The 18,717-nt window shown below is 35.6% G+C and overlaps 2 protein-coding genes across 2 annotated transcripts; one reads left to right on the top strand and one right to left on the bottom strand.

Moving 5' to 3' along the window:
- Nucleotides 1–123: 123 nt before the first annotated feature.
- On the bottom strand, nt 124–12,780 carry cnot2 (CCR4-NOT transcription complex, subunit 2). Its single transcript, XM_058766620.1, has 15 exons — nt 12,640–12,780; nt 11,460–11,579; nt 9,314–9,386; nt 9,043–9,190; nt 8,785–8,964; nt 5,357–5,433; nt 5,111–5,236; nt 4,804–4,928; nt 4,501–4,621; nt 3,461–3,617; nt 3,318–3,379; nt 3,188–3,237; nt 3,008–3,108; nt 2,765–2,909; nt 124–754 (listed from the first exon to the last, which is right to left on the bottom strand). The coding sequence occupies exons 2-15, from the start codon at nt 11,565–11,567 to the stop codon at nt 668–670; spliced, it is 1,560 nt and encodes a 519-aa protein (XP_058622603.1). The 5' UTR covers nt 11,568–11,579; nt 12,640–12,780; the 3' UTR covers nt 124–667.
- Nucleotides 12,781–14,946: 2,166 nt separating this feature from the next.
- On the top strand, nt 14,947–17,187 carry lrrc10 (leucine rich repeat containing 10). The gene is made up of 2 exons (XM_058766623.1): nt 14,947–15,115; nt 15,991–17,187. The coding sequence occupies exon 2, from the start codon at nt 16,000–16,002 to the stop codon at nt 16,825–16,827; it is 828 nt and encodes a 275-aa protein (XP_058622606.1). The 5' UTR covers nt 14,947–15,115; nt 15,991–15,999; the 3' UTR covers nt 16,828–17,187.
- Nucleotides 17,188–18,717: the final 1,530 nt, after the last annotated feature.

Here is an 18,717-nt window from a genome sequence, read left to right on the forward strand (position 1 = left end):
AAGAAAACGGGGGGGGGGGAAACTAAAAAGCACCTCCTTGATGTTAATGACAGGGCCGCACGTCCTTCCAGACGGCGACGGGAGCGCAGCGAGTTTTCCCACATTAAAAAAAAAAGCAGAAAACAATTTTTGTGTTCTTTTATTACTAAATAGTGCAACAATGAACATTGCATTTTCTTTTGCCCTTGTGTATTCACATGTATTGGATTTGTCTTTGTGTCTGTCCTTTTTGTTAGCACAGAGCGCTTCGGAAAACAAAGCGCAAACTGCGTTTTTCTCTTGAATACCAATGGATGTGTTTGTGTGCTGTACTGCAACTTCAAAGACTCCAGGCAAACACCAAAAGGGGCTTTCCATCAGCGGAGTAAACAAAACATTGACCCTGCTCAAAATGAAATGGAGGGAGAAGAAGAAAAAAAAACGTAAGAGGGGAATTTAAAAACAGAATGAAAATATATAGAAGTTTTGTGTTCGGGCAGCACATAATTTGTAAGGCAGGGCCCCTCCCCCCAGTTCTCAAGGTGGAGACCCCCGCCACCCCCCTCCCCCTCCCGCAGTCCTAGTCCAGAAGTTGAGGAATAAAACCAGGTTTTTTGTGGTCAGGCAGGTCGGCTGGCTGTCTGTTGCCGATCGCTCCGAGAGCTCACGGGCGCTGACGGACTCAGCTTCAGAAGGCCTGCTGGGCCGGATTGTAATTGAAGGTGGTTGGCACGTGAGGCCGCTCCTCTAGCTTGTCGTATTCCAGGTGAAACTCCTGAGAGAGCAGAGAAAAGCACAAAGCTGAAGTTCACTTACACCTACATGTATAAAACATACACTTCAAACATTGAACGCTAGAACGTTCAGTACAGTGATGACATTAGCATCAGTGTGAGCGATTGGTCAATTAAGTAGGTGCAGGTTTTCAAATATTTTCTAATAAATATTGGGCAATTTTTTCAGCAATTTTCACACTGCACCTGACCTCATTCTTTGTTGTGAACATGTTCACACATTCAGGAAAGAAAAAAATAGGATACTTTTAAACAGCCAAACAGAGGGTCTTTGTCAGTTACTAAGGTTATATATATATATTTTTTGTTTAACGCATGCGATTAAACAAAAAATTTTAACCCATTAATATTTTTTTAACGCAAATTAATCGTTTGATAAGGTTTGACCCCAACTTCTTGCCGTCATTGCAGCGCGGATAAGGGTACAGCGAACCAGTGTTGCCAGGGTCGCGATTTTCCCACACAATTGGACCATTTTGAAAAAGTCGCGGGAACAATTACAGAGCCGTGAGTTGCGTTTTTTTGGGCTACTTTTCTAATGTACCGCGGCCGCCCAAAATGTATATAGACAAATAAAAATGAAAATAGATCCTTTTACTAATGTGTATTATACTTGGAATGTATCCCTGGCAACTTAAGAACGGAGAGGCGGTTGTAACATACATGAGCCAGAGCATACATGTTAAGGCTTTTACACAGCAGAAATAAACATGACAACAGCCACTATAGATTATATAAGATAATAAACACATGATTATAATAGAATATAGTTTGTATATTATTTTTTGAGATTTGGATATGTTCATAACAATAATGAATGAATGTGTGCATCTGAAATGCTAATTTGTGCAGCGATAAAAAGGCTATAAATAGAATATTTTAACAACAGTAAACGACCAAATTCCACATGTGATCACAAAAGGAAGTTATTACAAACACTCGATGGTGGTTTAAAGTGAGTTCTGAGTAAAAGTGTACTATTGATCTCATAAATTGTCTTATGTAGCTTGATGCTAATGTTAGCTCTAATGCACCTGCAGAACAGGTCCAATTCTTCTTCATAATGCATTTTGTCGTAATACTTCACGTAAGGTCGCAAGAAAATGTTTTGTTACATTTATTTAGAAATACTTTTAATAATAGTTGGGTAAATGTATACTGGGATTGAAGCGATGTGGCTTGGTAAACGTTTTATTGCCAGTATAAAGGCTGATAATGGCTGAATAAAAACAAAAGAATAATAAGGATTATGTCTCATAACTGGCGGAAGTGTGAAAGATTATGTTTCCTTAAACTAGTTTGTCATGCATCTCTTTATTTCAACACGTTTACAGGTAAATCCTAGTATTTTAAATTTGCGACTAATCGTGATTAAATCACAGTCCATGACTGTGATTAACGCGATTACATTTTTTAATTGATTGACGGCACTAATAAATATATAAAAACAAAAATTATAAATTAAACATTTGACATTATCATTTTTGGAACATATATATATATATATATAATAAATCTCCAAAATGTTCTAAAGTCTAATCCATAATACTTATAATCTCCCAAAAAAACGTCTAATTCTAATAATAAATACTAACAATTTTAAATTATTTATTTTATATTTAAAATGTGTATAATTTTAGATAAGAATGACTATTCTTTAATATTTTCAAAATAAAGTTATTGAGAGATTTTGTGTGCTATTATATTGTATTATGTTTATTTAAGCATTAAATCAACCATCTTGCTTTCAAGATATTGTATGATATTGCAGAAATTATCATATTTAAAAATTCACATTGGTCATCACCACTATTACTGACATTGTGTGTCATTACTATAGCAGTCATTCTGCTGCTCCGGGAGACTGACATTGGTTTGAGATGCTGACATCAGAAAAAAAAAACACAATGGCACAAATCAGATCAGCAAGTGTCTGTAGCTGTAGAAAAGAAAAAGGTGGAGGAAGAGAACTCTGAATTCAGTATCTTTACCTTAGCGACCTTCCTCCAGTTATGACAATCAAAGAAGTAGTATGTTCCTCTCTCGTAGGTGTTGGTCTTTAGCGTGGGCTCCATGCCAGGTGCTCTTGTGATCCAAACCCTTTCTTCTTTATGGTACCGCCAGTCCCGGTTGAAGCTGCAAACAACAAAATGTTCCAGTTAACCTGTCAACTTCCACCCGTGGTTGGTTATCAGCAAAAAGAGTCCTAGAATGACGTAATCAGCAGGACGTACAGCTCAACAGCAGCGAGGAGTTGTAAGAGGTCTCCTCCGTTCATGTAGTAGAGGTAAAACAGCAGGTCTTCACCGTATCGTCCCAGTTTTATTGCAGCCAGCTATACAGAGCACATTATAAGGTTAGCAGCATCCACATATTACAATTTCAAGGTTTTACTTAAGTGTTTATAACCTCACCTTGTCCCTTATGTGAATGTTGGTTAAGTACTCTGAGGGAACATGGAAGTCTAAAAAAACAATTGCATTTATTACAGAAGAGCCAAAATGAATTGGTCATCTCTACAGGTTAAGTCAAATGAACTCTTACCAATGTCTTGTGGTCGACATGGAGCTGAAGCCCAGGGAGATGCAAACTTAGGATACAGATTCCTACAAACCGAAATAATATTAATGTGTACAAAAAGAGAACATTGACTAGAAATCAATATCTGGCACAAGAAAGTATCTTACTCCGGAGAGTTGAGGTTGAGTCCTAGCGTTGTTAGGTCGCTTCCTAAAGCCAGGTGAACCATCCCAGGGTCCGTCTCAGCTGCCCGGATGAATGTCAGGAGTCCAATCATCCCAAACTGATCTGTCACCATTCCTGAGGGAATGTTTGTTACCTTGCCTATAAAAGATGTGAATAAATGTCAAGTTTGATTGAGAGTGTCCAATGGACATGGTTGCTACAACTTTTGATCAATTAATTTCCATGAATTTTCCAGCAGATGCAGATTTATTTATTTTTTCTAATTCTAATCAGGGTTATTATAGTTAACTAAAACCATAAAACAGTTTTTGTTACTTGAAATAAAATTAACTTTAACTGAAATTATAAAAAACAAAACTTACACTTATTTTATTTCACACTTTCATTTAGTTCATCTTGATGTACTAAGACAACTAAAATGAATGAAAACCATAGACATATTAAACTATTAAAAATGACAAAAACAACAAAATTCCTAAAACTTTAACTACAATTAAAAAACCCACCAAAATGTTAAAATTAAAAACGTTAATAAAAATATAGCATCCCAATAAAAAAAAAATAACCCCGTTTCTAGTCAGATTAAACATTCAGAATTCTAGTGTAGTTATATTTTAGCCACAAGTGTGTATATATACACACACACACATTTATTTTTATGTATCGAGTTATTTTATTTTACAAATTATTAACATTTTATATCAAAACTTATATATTTTTATTTTTTAATAAGACAAATGTCAAATAATTTTTATTTAAAATAAAAATGTCCATTATTTAATCATGATTTGAGATGTTAATGACTTTTTATGGGCTTGGAATTATTATTATTAAATATACATACACCCTTTTTTTTTTTAATACACCCTGAACTGGGAACCCTGCCTGTTGCATTGAAACCTTCTAAAACAGATTCTTGAAGAAAACATGCACATGATTCGTTTTATTCAACACTTTTCAAGCTCAAGACACTTTGGCAGTTGTTTGAAATACAGTGGTGCATGTTGCTAGAGAGCCTCACCATCGGGCAACACCTGGATCCCCTTCTTTTGCTGGTTGTTGTTCTGTGCTGATGATGTCTTGTCGCCGGGAAACTTGGGTCCATCTGCACTTGAGCTGCCCTTTCCTGAAGAGTTCAAGCTCTGTGGAGACAGCAGAGGCCATGACAATCAGTTAAAGCTCAAGAAATCACAGTCACAGCACTGGACGGCATCACTTAAATTTTAATAGCCACGCATCCTTACCCATCCTGCAAAACAATGACATGTTATTTATGCAATCTCTCCCTGAAGCTTATGAAAGATCAAATTCAGGCAATACTGACTGATTTGCTTTCATCCGTGCTCAATGTCGGGTCCTTGTAGTTGGGCCCGGGCAGGGCTGGGAAGTCTTCGTTGTGAATGGAAAAGTCCTGCGACTGTTCGTTCGATGGCTTTGTGACCATTCCAACTATGGAGAGACACATTTTAATAAAGATTTGAGGGCTATTGTGAGGAAATCAAAATAAAACCCCTGACCTTGTCATGCATTCACATCACATCATCCATTGAAGGAGAAGCGTGCTTAGTCATAAATACTAAGAGGGTTTCAGTTTCAGCAAAGTAATGCGACTGTGTAAAATGAACTCGTACCATAGGGCGCCCTTCCAGCCAGCGGATTATGCAACGGTGTTGGGTTGCCATTTCCCTCCCTCCGACTTCTGTCTGCAAGTGCTGGGAATTCTGAGAGGTCTATTCCTGTCACATTTTCACTCCCATCTGCCACGATAGAAGAAAGAATAATATGAGAATGAGCTATTTTCTTTCCAGAGCACAATTTAAGCGTCACGGTTCCTGACGTGGCGTATCATCACGAAGCACGCTCCATACAGCACTCACCTGTCCCGTTGAAGATGTTATTGGATAAGGAGTTCATGCCAAACCCCTGGCTCCGGCCCATTCCAAATCCTGACATACTACAACGACACACATGAGGATTTGACCCTTTTGTTAAGGTCAGTCTTAATCAGTCTTGATTGGCCTTATCTTGGCCTAAGGTGAAAGTTAATTAAAATACACATATATATGTATTTAAGATTATGAGAAGCCACTTTTTAACATCATCTTTCATTTCTGCAATAAACAGAAGTGTATTGATGACAGGAGATACGAACAAGCTTTCAATCTGCATATATGTAACCATATGTTGCCAAAAAAAAAAAAAGCCTTATAAAATATCACTTAAAAAACATTACGCATTTTAAAATGCATTCAAACTGAAAACAAAAATATTAAAAATCTGCCACTACAGTTTAAAGTTTGGGATGATATCTTACTTTTATTTTTAAAATCACATACATGCATTTTTAATGCTTTGTAAACACACACATTTGGTTTTCTATGACATTTGTTGCTGACACAGAAAGACTTGTGATAGTCTTGGTTGTATCATAATGGGCTGAATATACAAACCAATCAGTATGCATTTATTTTTTTAATTTTGGTTTTGAGTTTCCTGTATAATTATAATAAAGGATGCCACAACTCTCAATATAATATTGAGCCTTTCGGTATAACATCCACGGTTCAATACGTGCTTGTGAATTGCGGCTTTTCGGTTTTGCATTTGAATAATTTGCGTTGTCAATAATGTCCGTTTTATTTCACTTCGAATTGACTCTGTGTGGGCCCATCAGTCTACGAGCTGAGACAAGGAAGCACATGCCCGCTTGTAAAGTGCATTTGAAAAAGCAACACAGCCAAACATCTTCAGTTGTAATGACTTGTAATGAGAAGCGTTTCTAAACTGTTGTCCAACAAAAGAGAACATTATAACATTATATAATGTTTTTACTCCACAACATCAGTTGAGTGTTTGAATTAACTCCCTTTTGTGATCTGATGTGGCTTCTTATCACAGAATGAGGCAGAAAATATATTTATACTGTAAAAAAGGCTGTCGATTAGCTATAAATATACTTTATGAAAATACTCAAGTTGGCTTGAAGAACACAGATAAACTATACATTGTCACAGGTGAGTGTTTATTGTCTTCATGTCTCATCGTTCAAAATGTTTCTATTTTCTTTTTATTTAGTTACAGTGGCTATGGTTACATGCACACTTTTTGTTTCAATCTGACTGAATTCATTCCGATTTATGAATCTGAATGTAATGTTTACACGAACTCTAAATAAAGTGATTGGTCTGATGTGCGCGTTTATGTCACAAGCTTCAAATTGGAATTGACTTTTTTTTTTTTTTTACATGCGCACACTTCACAAAAATAGAGTTTCTCACTATTTGCATATAATACTCTCCTACACTGTTTCTTTAGTGGTTTTAAACAGCATAATTTATATTTATCCATTTTCAAACAGATTGATTAAGGTGTTTACATGAAGGCTTTTCAAGCCGATTGAGCCGTCAATCCGATTACAAACGGATTACTTGTTTGCATGTAAATGTTGCCACTGATGGCTGAATGCCTTTGTCCATATTAAGGATTTAAGTTCGATTACTTAGTTTCTGTGCGAGTTTCTGTTCCAGTATGAATGAAACAGGCTACATGTGTTTATAGCGCCACTAATGGCTAATCCATCCTATTTTGTGTAAAAATAGGAAAAATAATACTTCTCTCAAAAGAAATTTGAAGTGTCGGCGCCAATAGCCTCGTGGTTAGTGCGCCAACATACCGCACAACTGCGCTCACGGCGACCCGAGTTCGAATCCCAGCTTGTGGTCCTTTGCCAATCCCGCTCCCCTCTCTCTTCACCCCTGTCTATTCTACACTGTCCTGTCCAATAAAAGGCATAAAAAGCCCATAAATAAATCTTTAAAAAAAGGTAAGTAGACATATTGCAATCCATGTTCCTTTTTTAAAAAGTTGTTATAAAGGTGACATATCATGAAAATTGGACCTTTTCTGTGTTTAAGTGCTATAGTCGAGTCTCTGGTGCATCTACTAACCCAGAAAACATGAAAAAGGACAACCCAGGAACTTTGCTTTGGTAGGCTTTTTTCTGCAAGCCTCTGAAAAAATGAGCGTGTCAGATTTCACTCCTCCCGTGACGCAGAAAGGGGATCTTATTATAATATTACTGCCCTTTAATCTGCACGTTTTCTCCCACGGCACCGCCACTGTTTTCGCAAGCAACAACGGTGTACAAGTTCTAACGCCATGGCGAAAGTTTGAGCAAAACATGCTAACTGTTCTGTCTTTGGCTGCACTGACAAGCACAGAACACTGTTTAGACATAACCAACTGTTTTTGTAACTCGTGTGTTTTTAACATAAACTTGTGTGTATTTGACAGTTTAAACACGAAGAGAACTTAGTTTAGTACTCACATCCCATGTGACAGCAGTTTTTTGTGCATGTGCTTTGGATGTGTGCGCTCAGAAAACCGTATATCAGAAGTTTAAACTGCATGATTTCAGTTTGACACATGATAATCAAAACCAAACAAATATTTTTAGCAGAGTATCTGAGGACCGAGCTGTAAAGGCACAGCCCTATTCTGGAAAAGGGGGTAGGGAGCAGAAGCTCATTTGCATTAGGGCTGCACGATATATCGCATGCGATATTTAATGCGCATCTTGTCAGTAAAGCCGGTTCTGTAATCAGCGGTAATTTCCATCACGTGCGTGATTTCACATGGAGCAGCATTTACTACACAGAGCCGCTGTTCACAGACACATTCTGGGGACACCTGAGACTTATATTAAATATTGTAAAAAGGGTCTCCTTTAAAAAAAAGTGCATTTTAAATCACAAAAAAACACTCCAAGCCGAGCCAAACCAAAAGCCGTGGTTAAAAGAGAGTTATGTATTGAACCGTGGGCTAACTGTATTGTTGCATCCCTAATAATAATAGCACAATTTTCTGCAAATAAAAACTGATAAATTTTAAAATACATAAAAGTATACATTTAAAATTAGATATGAAAATATACAATATAATATTATATTTTATTATTAATTTATTATATTATATTAATTCAATATTTTATAATAGAATCTCTTCTCAACAGTAAGATTGAGGGTTGGGCAAGTAGTTTTTTTTACTAGGCCAACGCTCAATCCTTACTGTTGAGACAAAACATTCTATTATTGTGGCAAATGAAAGCACTTTACATTACAATTCACGACTTCAGAAGTCACTTTATAATTTGTTTCATTCCCATATCATTGAGCACAATCTGACCACTGTCCTGGCACTGGTAATTCTGTACAGGTAATTTCTTTTTAAATAATAAACCTGTTCAATTGACAGTCCTAAAAAGCCTTACCAAAGCTACTGCTATCTCTCATGTAACCATTCTTACCTGTTGATGGTGAATGGCTGGCGTGCTGGCTGCTGCTTGGGCATGCAGATAATGCTGGGAGAGCTGCGGTTAGGGCTACCCAGGCCAGAGCTGCCCATGCTGTTGGTCCTGCCGCTCATGCCCATGCCCTGCCCTACCTGCGAACTCATCATGTTCCTGGTGTTCATAGGCAGGATGCCCCTGCGGAACACCAGCAAGGCCGGGATTTAACAGATCACATCATAAATCAACATAAATCAAGCAGAGGAGATGGCGTACCTGTTCGGCGAAGGTGGTGTGTGGAGGGACATTGTTGGGACGCCTGTTGTTGGGGTGCTATGGCTCGGTAACTGAGTGCCTTGTGTTAAACTCCGGTTCAATTGAGGGTTGTTGTTGCTCATGCCCCTTATTGAGAAACCTAGTGCACCTACAAAATGAGTCGGGAAAGAAACACTGATCAATTGGTGCTCAGAATCAGAGCACATGGTGTTTCTATTAGCATCATAACGATTTTTCAGTACTGTAAGCCGTACTGAAAAATTGTACTCACTTTGCGGACCATACAAACTCGCACCAAGCTGTGACAATTGACCTGACGATGACGGCGAGGGAGATGGCAGCATCTGAAAACCAAGGGAAGTCAGAACATCTCATTTGAATTTGCATGTTTTTAACATTACGTGCCAACAAATTAGACGCAGAAATTAGAAACATATTTATATTTACATACACACTACAGTTCAAAAGTCTGTGGTCAGTAAGAGCTTTTCATGTTTTTGAAAGAAGCCTTTTATGCTCATTATGGTTATGTCGGCATTTCTTTGATAAATAAAATACAGTACTATTATTAAATATTACAATTTAAAAGAAACATTTTCTATTTGAATATATTTTAAAATGTAATTTTTTCCTGAGATGGCAAAGCTAAATTTTCTTCATCGTCACATGATCCTTCACAAATCATTCTAATAGGCTGATTTGCTGCTCAAGAAACACTTGAAAACAGTTGTGCTGCTTAATATTTTCGTAGAAACTGTGATACAATTTTTTCAGGATTATTTTACAAATAGAAAGTTAAAAAGAACAGCATTTATTTGAAAATCTTTTGCAACCATATAAAGGTCTTTACTGCGAGTTTGGATCAATTTAATGCATTATTTGCCTTGCTGAATAAAAATATTAAAATCTTTAGAACAGTAGTGTATATTTCTCACACATTTCTCTCTCTCAATTTCACTTACTGACAAATGAAAGACGCTTTTTTGAGCTAATGCAACATAATGAAGATCAAATGACATACATTAGATGTGTATTTGCTAAATCTGTGTATTTTATCACTGTAATGCTGCCATTTAGAATGACAGGAAATCCAGTTCGTCACAACTGCAGTTCAGTTCTCCTCATAAAACAGCTAAAATATAGTGTTTTCAGTACACAAAATGCCATCTGCACCAATCTGTACCATCAACATTCAAAATTACGTCATAATTTGTTTCCACCATGATTCTTGGATACGCTCCCAACTTCAAGAGTCTGGAAATGATGACTTTATGCTGGCGTTCATGTGTGCTCAACTCATAAATATGACAATAATGAGCTTTTAAAAAGGTATCACCTTTAGGGTTTGGAGGTTATCCCAACTCCAAATTTTCCTTTGATTATATCCTTTTCAATAACCAGTTGGGCAAGTAACAGCTGTTCTTGCATCCAGTTTGGTTTTCTTACTATCAGCCATGATTATTCTACACTGTTAATTAAAAGGAGGTTTATATGCATATCCGCTACGAGAAGCATACATGTAAGAGGCTGACAATTAGCTGAACATATACTTGTTTAATTAGTGACACTTAGCCTGCATTTTAAAATCTTTATTTGAATGTGGCAATTAACATTATTTTTAAACCCTTATTTGAATATTTAACAACACAATATTGCGCTCTACAATATTTCTATGAATAAATCTCTGACAGAGACTATCAGCCAATCACTGTGTGCATAGTTAGTAAGCATGCTGTCATCATCCATAGCAACGAGGTCAACCCCACCCTCACTCTGAGCTTAAGACTTCTCTCTATTCCTTAGTAAAGTTTGTCTCAGCAGCTTTGCGAATAGGTTTTAAGAGAAAACTCTTAGCTAAAAACTTTTACTGCCATTTAGGAGAACTCTTAGTGGTAAGATAAAATGTTTTGTGAATACGGGCCCAGAAATGTTTAGAATCATATGTTTATGAAGGTATAGATTACTTGAGTCACTTAGATTATTAAGTTAATAAATTATTATTTTGGCAAAAAAAAAAGGGTAATTAATTTTTTTTTTTTTTTTGACAAATGTGTTAAAAACATTTTTAAATACTTTTAAAAATATATTCAAATAGAAAGCAGTTATTTTAAATAGTAAGAATATTTCACAATATTACTGCTTTTGCTGTATTTTGGATCAAATAAATGCAGGCTTGGTGAGCAGAAGAGAATTCTTTAAAAAACATTGAAAATCTTACTGTTCAAGAAGTTTTGACTGGTAGCGTATTGGTTTAAAATGTATTTTTTGTTAGTCAGATCAGTGAAGATGTTGACAGTGCAGGTGAAACATATAATATTAAGCTAATAATTTAATTTCATCATTCTATCAGACCTCCAGTCAACAAAAGGATTTGACACAATGAACATAACCATCAGAATTAACTAGTATTAACATACGTCTTTCTCCGATCGATGCGGGAACATTGACGGCTGGCCATAGTATATGCTCTCATCAGGGTAGTCACTTTCGACCCCCTCCGCAAACTTCTTTCTTGCACTGAACATTCCGTTTGTCACCTACAGAAGAGAGGAGATGGTTAAAAACAAGATATTTAATTCCTGAACCAAAATCACACCAGATCATATTTCTGCATGTTTAGTGGACATATCATTAACTTCTATACAGCACAACTGAGAACTTGTAATAAATAATGAATTACCACTGCAGAACAAGACTCAAGGCTATATGTTGATTTAAAGTGCATTATAAAAAGGTACAAGCTATTTTGTCAACTCACTTTACACCTAATTCAGACAATTAGGAGGTGTAAGATTAAACTTAAATGTACTTTAGCGGACAGTCTAATGCTATAAGAACATTTAGACCTACTATAGCGGTACGTTGTTAAATAAATAATTTATTAATCTTTTCAAAACAAAGCAGATACTCGCCGTATGGTTGGAAAACAAATAAATATCACTTTCCAAACTGACACCAGATAACAAACACAGAAACAGCTTAATTCACCAGCTAAATCCATGAAAAACATCAATTACTAGCCAGATACTTCAACATACTCATATTTCCATATACCGCAACATTATTAATCACATTAAAACTGATTCCTACATGTTATGATGTTAAGAACACAATTACAGATATAAATAACTAAAATAAATAATCACATGTCGCGAAATGTTCTCATTTATATAAGCTAGTTAACGTTAGCTGTCTCGTTAGCTGTTAAGCTGCTAACTACAAATAAGACATTTTCGGCATAAATAAAGATTTTAATGGAAACCAAAACACACTGGACCATTTAATCTATATTCGTCGTGGTGCTTTAGTTTTATAACAGCTGTCTAGACGCGTATAATACATGTATCTATAAGTTTAAATGGTTTAGGCCTGTGTTTCGCCTGTCTGTTTTTGTTAGCGCTCAGCGCTAGTCGGCTAACTCCGGCCTCGAACAAAAACAGAAACCAGTAAAGCCGTGCAAACGTGTCAATGCATTCATTCAGCGACTAAATAACTGCTTGGATATGCGCACAAAGCTGCAAATGTTAATTTGGCCCTATATATGCGATGCAAACCCTGCTGTGCAATGTATTTTTGGTGAAAAAGGAATTGACTAACCGCATTAATTTACCCTCTCCTCGCAGATCCAAGATGGCTGTGTTTCCTACAGGAGAGAATGCTGGGGAATAGCCTTTACCCTCTGACCCCTTGACCTTCAGTTTATTTCATACTAGACTGAAAATTGTGCTGGACACTGTCTGCTGGATATTAGACACTTTACAAGACACTTATGAGATTTTTATTATGTTACAATGGGATGAAACAGTTAGACTGTAGTCACTCTTTTTATACCTGAAACATCATTGGCACACAGTTTCATTAGCTGATGTTTTGCAATTATATTATTTTGTAATCTGCCATTTAACAAACTCTGTTTAGAGTAAAGATTATTTTATAATCGTTTAGAATATTTATAATGTATATTTTACATCTGCAGCCAAATGCAGGTAACGCGTTAAATAAGAATTCATAATTTGAGCTGTCTGACACAAAGGGTGTTTAAGATTAAGTTGTAAAAGAGTTGTAAAACCTTTCGCTGATAAGTCTATAAGGTCTGTTTCTTGTCAGCAGCTTGTAAATAACAAATAACATATATAGAGAGAGAGATTATCGTGAAAAAAAAAAGCCAGACGTGATCTTACATCCTTAAATAATGTTAACCAAAGACATTATTTTACTCACAAATCCAAAGCCACTAGCTTATTATGTAATGTAAATGCTAGAAGCATTCCAGTTCTGATTTTTAGCAGCGGAAAATATAGTCAAAATACATTATAATCCTATTTTTATTTCATAGTGTTGTGTAAAATATGCTTTTATGTAACAACATACAAATCTAGAGTGAACTATATCTATTGTTTGCAGGAAGACATCTGTCACTTCCACACACAGTAAAAGACTCACAAATACATTCCATTCAGTAAATCTGCCTGAATCCATATACATTATATGAATTCATAGCTACAGTTTGAAGTTTTGGTTCCTTTCTGTGTAGATTCATTATCATTTGGATGTAAACGTGATCCCTCTCATCATCTAAACTTCATTTCATGATGATCAAGTTTGTTCTGCTGAGAACGCAGAGCTCACTGTTAAATGATGAGGCAAGCAAAATCTGTAGGTCTGAAACTCTTGTGCAAGAATGATTACGAATTGTCTATGGCTGCACTTTTTTTTTTTTTTTTTTTTGATGTATATATAAATCTCTGTTTTTTATGTGTATTTAAATACATCCCCGTCAACCACTTAGAACAGCCTAAAAGAAGTGGTTAAATAGTCCTTGGAGGATTATGTTGAAAGTTTACATTTTAAATCACATTTAGTTGTGATCTTTTAACTGGCGTAATCCCATTTCTCACTCTCCGTCTGTTCCCTCCACTGTGAAGTGGTACTCAGGCCTTTCAGACAGCACTTGAGGGTTCTCAATCATAGTCTAAATCACTGGAGACCTTTGATAGACCACTAAATAGCTAAGCCTTGAGTTATGAGAAGAATGACTGGGAGTGCAATATGAATGACAGTGTTGCATTTACTCATAGAAGTGATTTACTACTTTTGGATTAAGGATCAACATTAATTTTTGATAGCGAGGAAAATTATATCTTACGTGTAGAAAACAATTTTGGGCAAGTCTGGTCTGATCTCAAAGGTGAACCTATTAAAATCTAATAAATGAAGTAATAGTAAAAAGGTAAATAAAGCTAATTTTTGATTTTTTCTGGATCTTTTAATTGATTAAAAATACATTTAAATGACTTTTATAACGAGGGTGTTTTTAATTTAATATTTTTTAATGTTTATTTATTCTTTGTTTCATTTATTATAAATATATGAATTATTTTTTTATTCATTTATACATTTTGTTTGTTTCGGCATAAGGAAAAAATATCAGCATGATAAAACTGTCCTGATGTCATAATGAAGAAAAAAAGAAAAAATGTAATGTATTAAATTCTGAAATGCATATAGAAAATTATAATATATTATAAGAGAAATATATATTTGAACTTTGACTACAAATAATATATATTACTATATACAATAAATATATATAATTCAGAAATTGTATATATATTATAATATTTTCATATTATATATTCCCTATCCCTATAACTTTCTAAAACGAAATACTGTGGTATGCCATGTCATATCGACAGCCTCTGTTGGTTGTCCATAACTGGGCAAGTCTTATCTTTGGGGTGGTGCACTCAAGTGGTCTCTGTTATGTAGAGGGTCCTGACTGAGATAAGTGCTTAAATAGAAGGTCTCAGATGACCCTCAAATTCCATAATCACACGATAACTTTAGGCTTATCACAGCTCCCGGTCAGCTCCACCTTCCAGCACTGGAAGAAATCATTTATCCGGAATGGGGAGGAGCGTGTGGGATGTCATCTCTGGTGCTCTCTGCAACTGGCAGGGCAGAGGTGTCAGCAGAACACAGGAGCATGAAACACCACACTGTCGCCCATCGTCTCATTCCTTGTGACAAAAAAGCTTGATGGTAAATGAAGATCTACGTTTTCGGCAACCTGGTAAGACGAAAGGAACATTCAAGTTTTTATCTTGTCTTTTCAATGTGCCATTCATAAGACTGGTCTACACTTTTAAAAATACGCGTTCACTCTTACAAATAAAGGTGCTTCGCGATGCCATAGAAGAACCTTTTTGTCTAAATGGTTCCATAAAGAACCTTTAACATCTGAAGAACCTTTCTGTTTCACAAAAGGTTCTTTGTAATGAAAGAAGGTTCTTCAGATTATAAAAAGGTAAGGAAGAGATGGTTCTTTAAAGAACCTTTGACTGAATGGTTCTTTGTGATACCAAAAATGGTTCTTCTATGGCATCGCTTGGAGAACCTTTTGAAGCACCTTTGTTTTTAAGAGTGTTTATTGGCATTTATGGTTCTGTGAAGAACCTTGAATGTCCATTGAACCTTTCCATTCCACAAAAGGTTCTTTATAGTGGAAAAAGGTTCTTTAGATTTTTATGTTCTTCACACTAAGAAAAAAAGGTTATATTAAGAACTGGTCACTAGAATGTTCTTTGGAGAACCAAAATGTTTTTATCAATGGGATTGCTGTGAAAACCTCCTGTTGGAGTCTTTGTTTTTAAGAGTGTACACTCTTAAAAATAAAGGTGCTTAAAAGGTTCTTCACAGCGATGCCATAGAAGAACCATTTTTGGTTCCATTAAGAACCATTCAGTCAAAGGTTCTTTAAAGAACCATCTCTTTCTTACCTTTTTATAATCTGAAGAACCTTCTTTTGCCACAAAGAACATTTGTGAAACAGAAAGATTATTCAGATGTTAAAGGTTCTTTATGGAACCATTTAGACAAAAAAGGTTCTTCTATGGCATCGTGAAGCACCTTTATTTTTAAGAGTTTACCCTTATTTTGTTTTTGAAGATACCATGAATGTGGAGCGAGAAGATGGGAAATGTTGTGCGAGGTGCTGTCGCCTTTGTGCCCTCCGAGAAATGTCAACGTTTCTTAGTAGGCGACTTGAAGGAGATGCCACTTGATCGTACTCTAGACCTGAGTAGCCGGCAGTTACGTCGCCTTCCAGTCAGAGCTTCTGCCTTCGATGAACTGATCAAACTCTACCTGAGCGACAACCACCTGAGCAACCTGCCTCCAGAACTGCGAAACCTGCAGAAGCTCCAGCTTCTAGCCTTGGACTTCAACTGTTTCGAGGAGCTTCCTCTGGTCGTATGCAGCCTTGTTCAGCTAAACATCCTCTATCTCGGTAATAACCGCCTGTACAGGCTGCCGAAGGAACTGCGGCAACTCACCGAGCTTAAAACCTTGTGGCTGGAGACCAACTGCTTCACCAAGTTCCCTCGAGTAATATGTGAGCTTCCCAACATCAAGACCCTCCATTTGGGTTACAACCAGCTACGTAGCTTACCGACCGAGCTTGAGCGACTGGAGGAGCTACGCAGCATCTGGTTAGCAGGGAACTTGCTAAATGATTTCCCTCCCGTGCTGCTGAAGATGCATTATTTGGAGGTGATCGATGTGGACCGCAATCGCATTCGCCAGTTTCCGTCGCTCACCTGCTTGAGAGGCTTGAAGCTCGTCATCTACGACCACAATCCTTGCGTTAATGCACCAATGGTGGCTGACGGTGTGAGGCGGGTAGGCCGCTGGGCCGACAGCTCTGATGATGAGGAGGATGAAGGTGATGGAAAGGTTGCCAAAGCAGGTGTGAAGGCACAGGGTTCACTGGAAGAGAACGAGTGAAGAAGATCAGTGAGGAACCACAGATCAAGCAGCTATAAAGAGCTTGATGATACTTATGAGTTTTTGAAACTACAGAAGAAGGCTGATGAAATACTGAGGCCACTGCTGTCTTTTATATTTTTATATTAAATATAGTGTTTTTGAAGTAGAATAGAAATGATTTGAAATTAAATATTGTAATTATATACTTAATGATATTCATAATAAACAATTAGAACATATATTAGAATTGAAATATTTATATTTAAGAATTAAAATATGAAATATTTATAGCAATTTATGCATACATCATTTTTTCTGTCTATTTGTAACAGATGCTTATGTAATTAAAGGTAACCAATTTTCTTGATAAATGAAGCAAGCCAAAGTGCTTTCTTTCTTTCTTTCTTATTGTGACATTATTTATGGTAGAAAAATGGTAGAAATTTATGGTTAAAATTTATATGTAGAAAGTATTTTCAGATCTCAGTCAGGGATTTGTTAATTCAATCAGATTTCTAAGTTTTCCACGTCCGTTCAGTGAATCTGTTCAGTGAGGTTGGCCGTGTCAGTGATAAATGGTGGAATTCTAACAATGTGCCCCTGTTCATAAATAATGCAGGTTTCCTGTAACAGATTTGGGTCTCCATTTTGATGTAAGACTCTTAATAGGTTTTAATAATACTCTAGTGCTCCTGCTTTCTTTTCACTGGATTCACAGGTTCAAAATGTGTGAACAAGTCAACAAAGGATGACAAATAATTATAAGCAATCAAATTTTGCTTTAATTTTGCTAGCATATTTACAAAATAGAATCAGTGCCACAGTCCCAAAATCAGGTGTGGGAGGTGGTGATATTTTGGTATGACATTTTCAGGCTTGTGAATTAAAAATATACAGTATAAACCTGACAAATACATGATCTGCACTTAATAGTATAAGTGCAACATAAAACATTAAATGTGACCCTGGACCACAAAACCAGTCATAAGGGTCCAATTTAAAAATAAGATCGGACAATATTTGGCTGAGATACAACTATTTACAAATCTGGAATGGGGTGCAAAAAATCTAAATATTGAGAAAATCGCCTTTAAAGTTGTCCAAATTAAGTTCTTAGCACTAATCAAACATTTAAAAATTAAGTTTTGATACATTTATGGTAGGAAATTTACAAAATATCTTCATGAAACATGATCTTTGCTTAATATCCTAATGACTTTTGGCATAAAGGAAAAATAATTTTGACCCATACAATGTATTGTTGCTACTTATGACTGGTTTTGTGGTCCAGGGTCACAAATAATAGTAAATGTACATACGTGAAAATAATTTCAATATATCCCACAAACTATAATAATAATAACATTTTTTTAAATTTATAAGAATAATTGAAACATATTTAAAAAAAAAAAAAAAAACTTAAGATCACTGACAACAAGTTATAATTATTATTTGTATTATTATTACACACAAAATATAAAAGATCAAATCAAATCACTGAAATATATAATAATAATAATAATGTGGAAAAATTAATATCAAAGAGAAGTTTTATAAATTATTAGCAATGTTGTTATTATTAAGAAAGTAATAGTATACGACAAATCATTTTAAATATATCATATCATGTCATGATGTATAACAACATCAACAATAATAATTTATATAACTTTTTATAATATATAGCCTATTTTTTACACAGCACAACAAATTCCAAGTCCTTATTTTCCTTTAAATACGTCGTAATTATGCAACAACAAGATATAAACAAAGATCTTAGGATTAAATACATTTTCTCCATATCCCACTGTTACAACATCTATAGGAATATATTTGTTTGATTTGAAGAAAGACAGAGCGCTGACGTTACGTAAGAACTTTTATTTTGAAGGACAAGAAGTCCATCAG

The sequence above is a fragment of the Onychostoma macrolepis genome, chromosome 25 (assembly GCF_012432095.1).
Source record: "Onychostoma macrolepis isolate SWU-2019 chromosome 25, ASM1243209v1, whole genome shotgun sequence".
Taxonomy (NCBI): Eukaryota; Metazoa; Chordata; class Actinopteri; order Cypriniformes; family Cyprinidae; genus Onychostoma; species Onychostoma macrolepis.

Bases quoted from the DNA above. Each gene is read 5' to 3' on its own strand.
- cnot2 (XM_058766620.1), bottom strand. From the start codon at position 11,567: ATGTTCAGTGCAAGAAAGAAGTTTGCGGAGGGGGTCGAAAGTGACTAC. The intron at 9,191-9,313 runs GTGAGTACAATT...CTCATTTTGTAG, and splicing joins GAGTTTGTATGGTCCGCAAA to GTGCACTAGGTTTCTCAATA. The intron at 8,965-9,042 runs GTACGCCATCTC...GGTGTTCCGCAG, and splicing joins ACACCACCTTCGCCGAACAG to GGGCATCCTGCCTATGAACA.
- lrrc10 (XM_058766623.1), top strand. From the start codon at position 16,000: ATGTGGAGCGAGAAGATGGGAAATGTTGTGCGAGGTGCTGTCGCCTTT.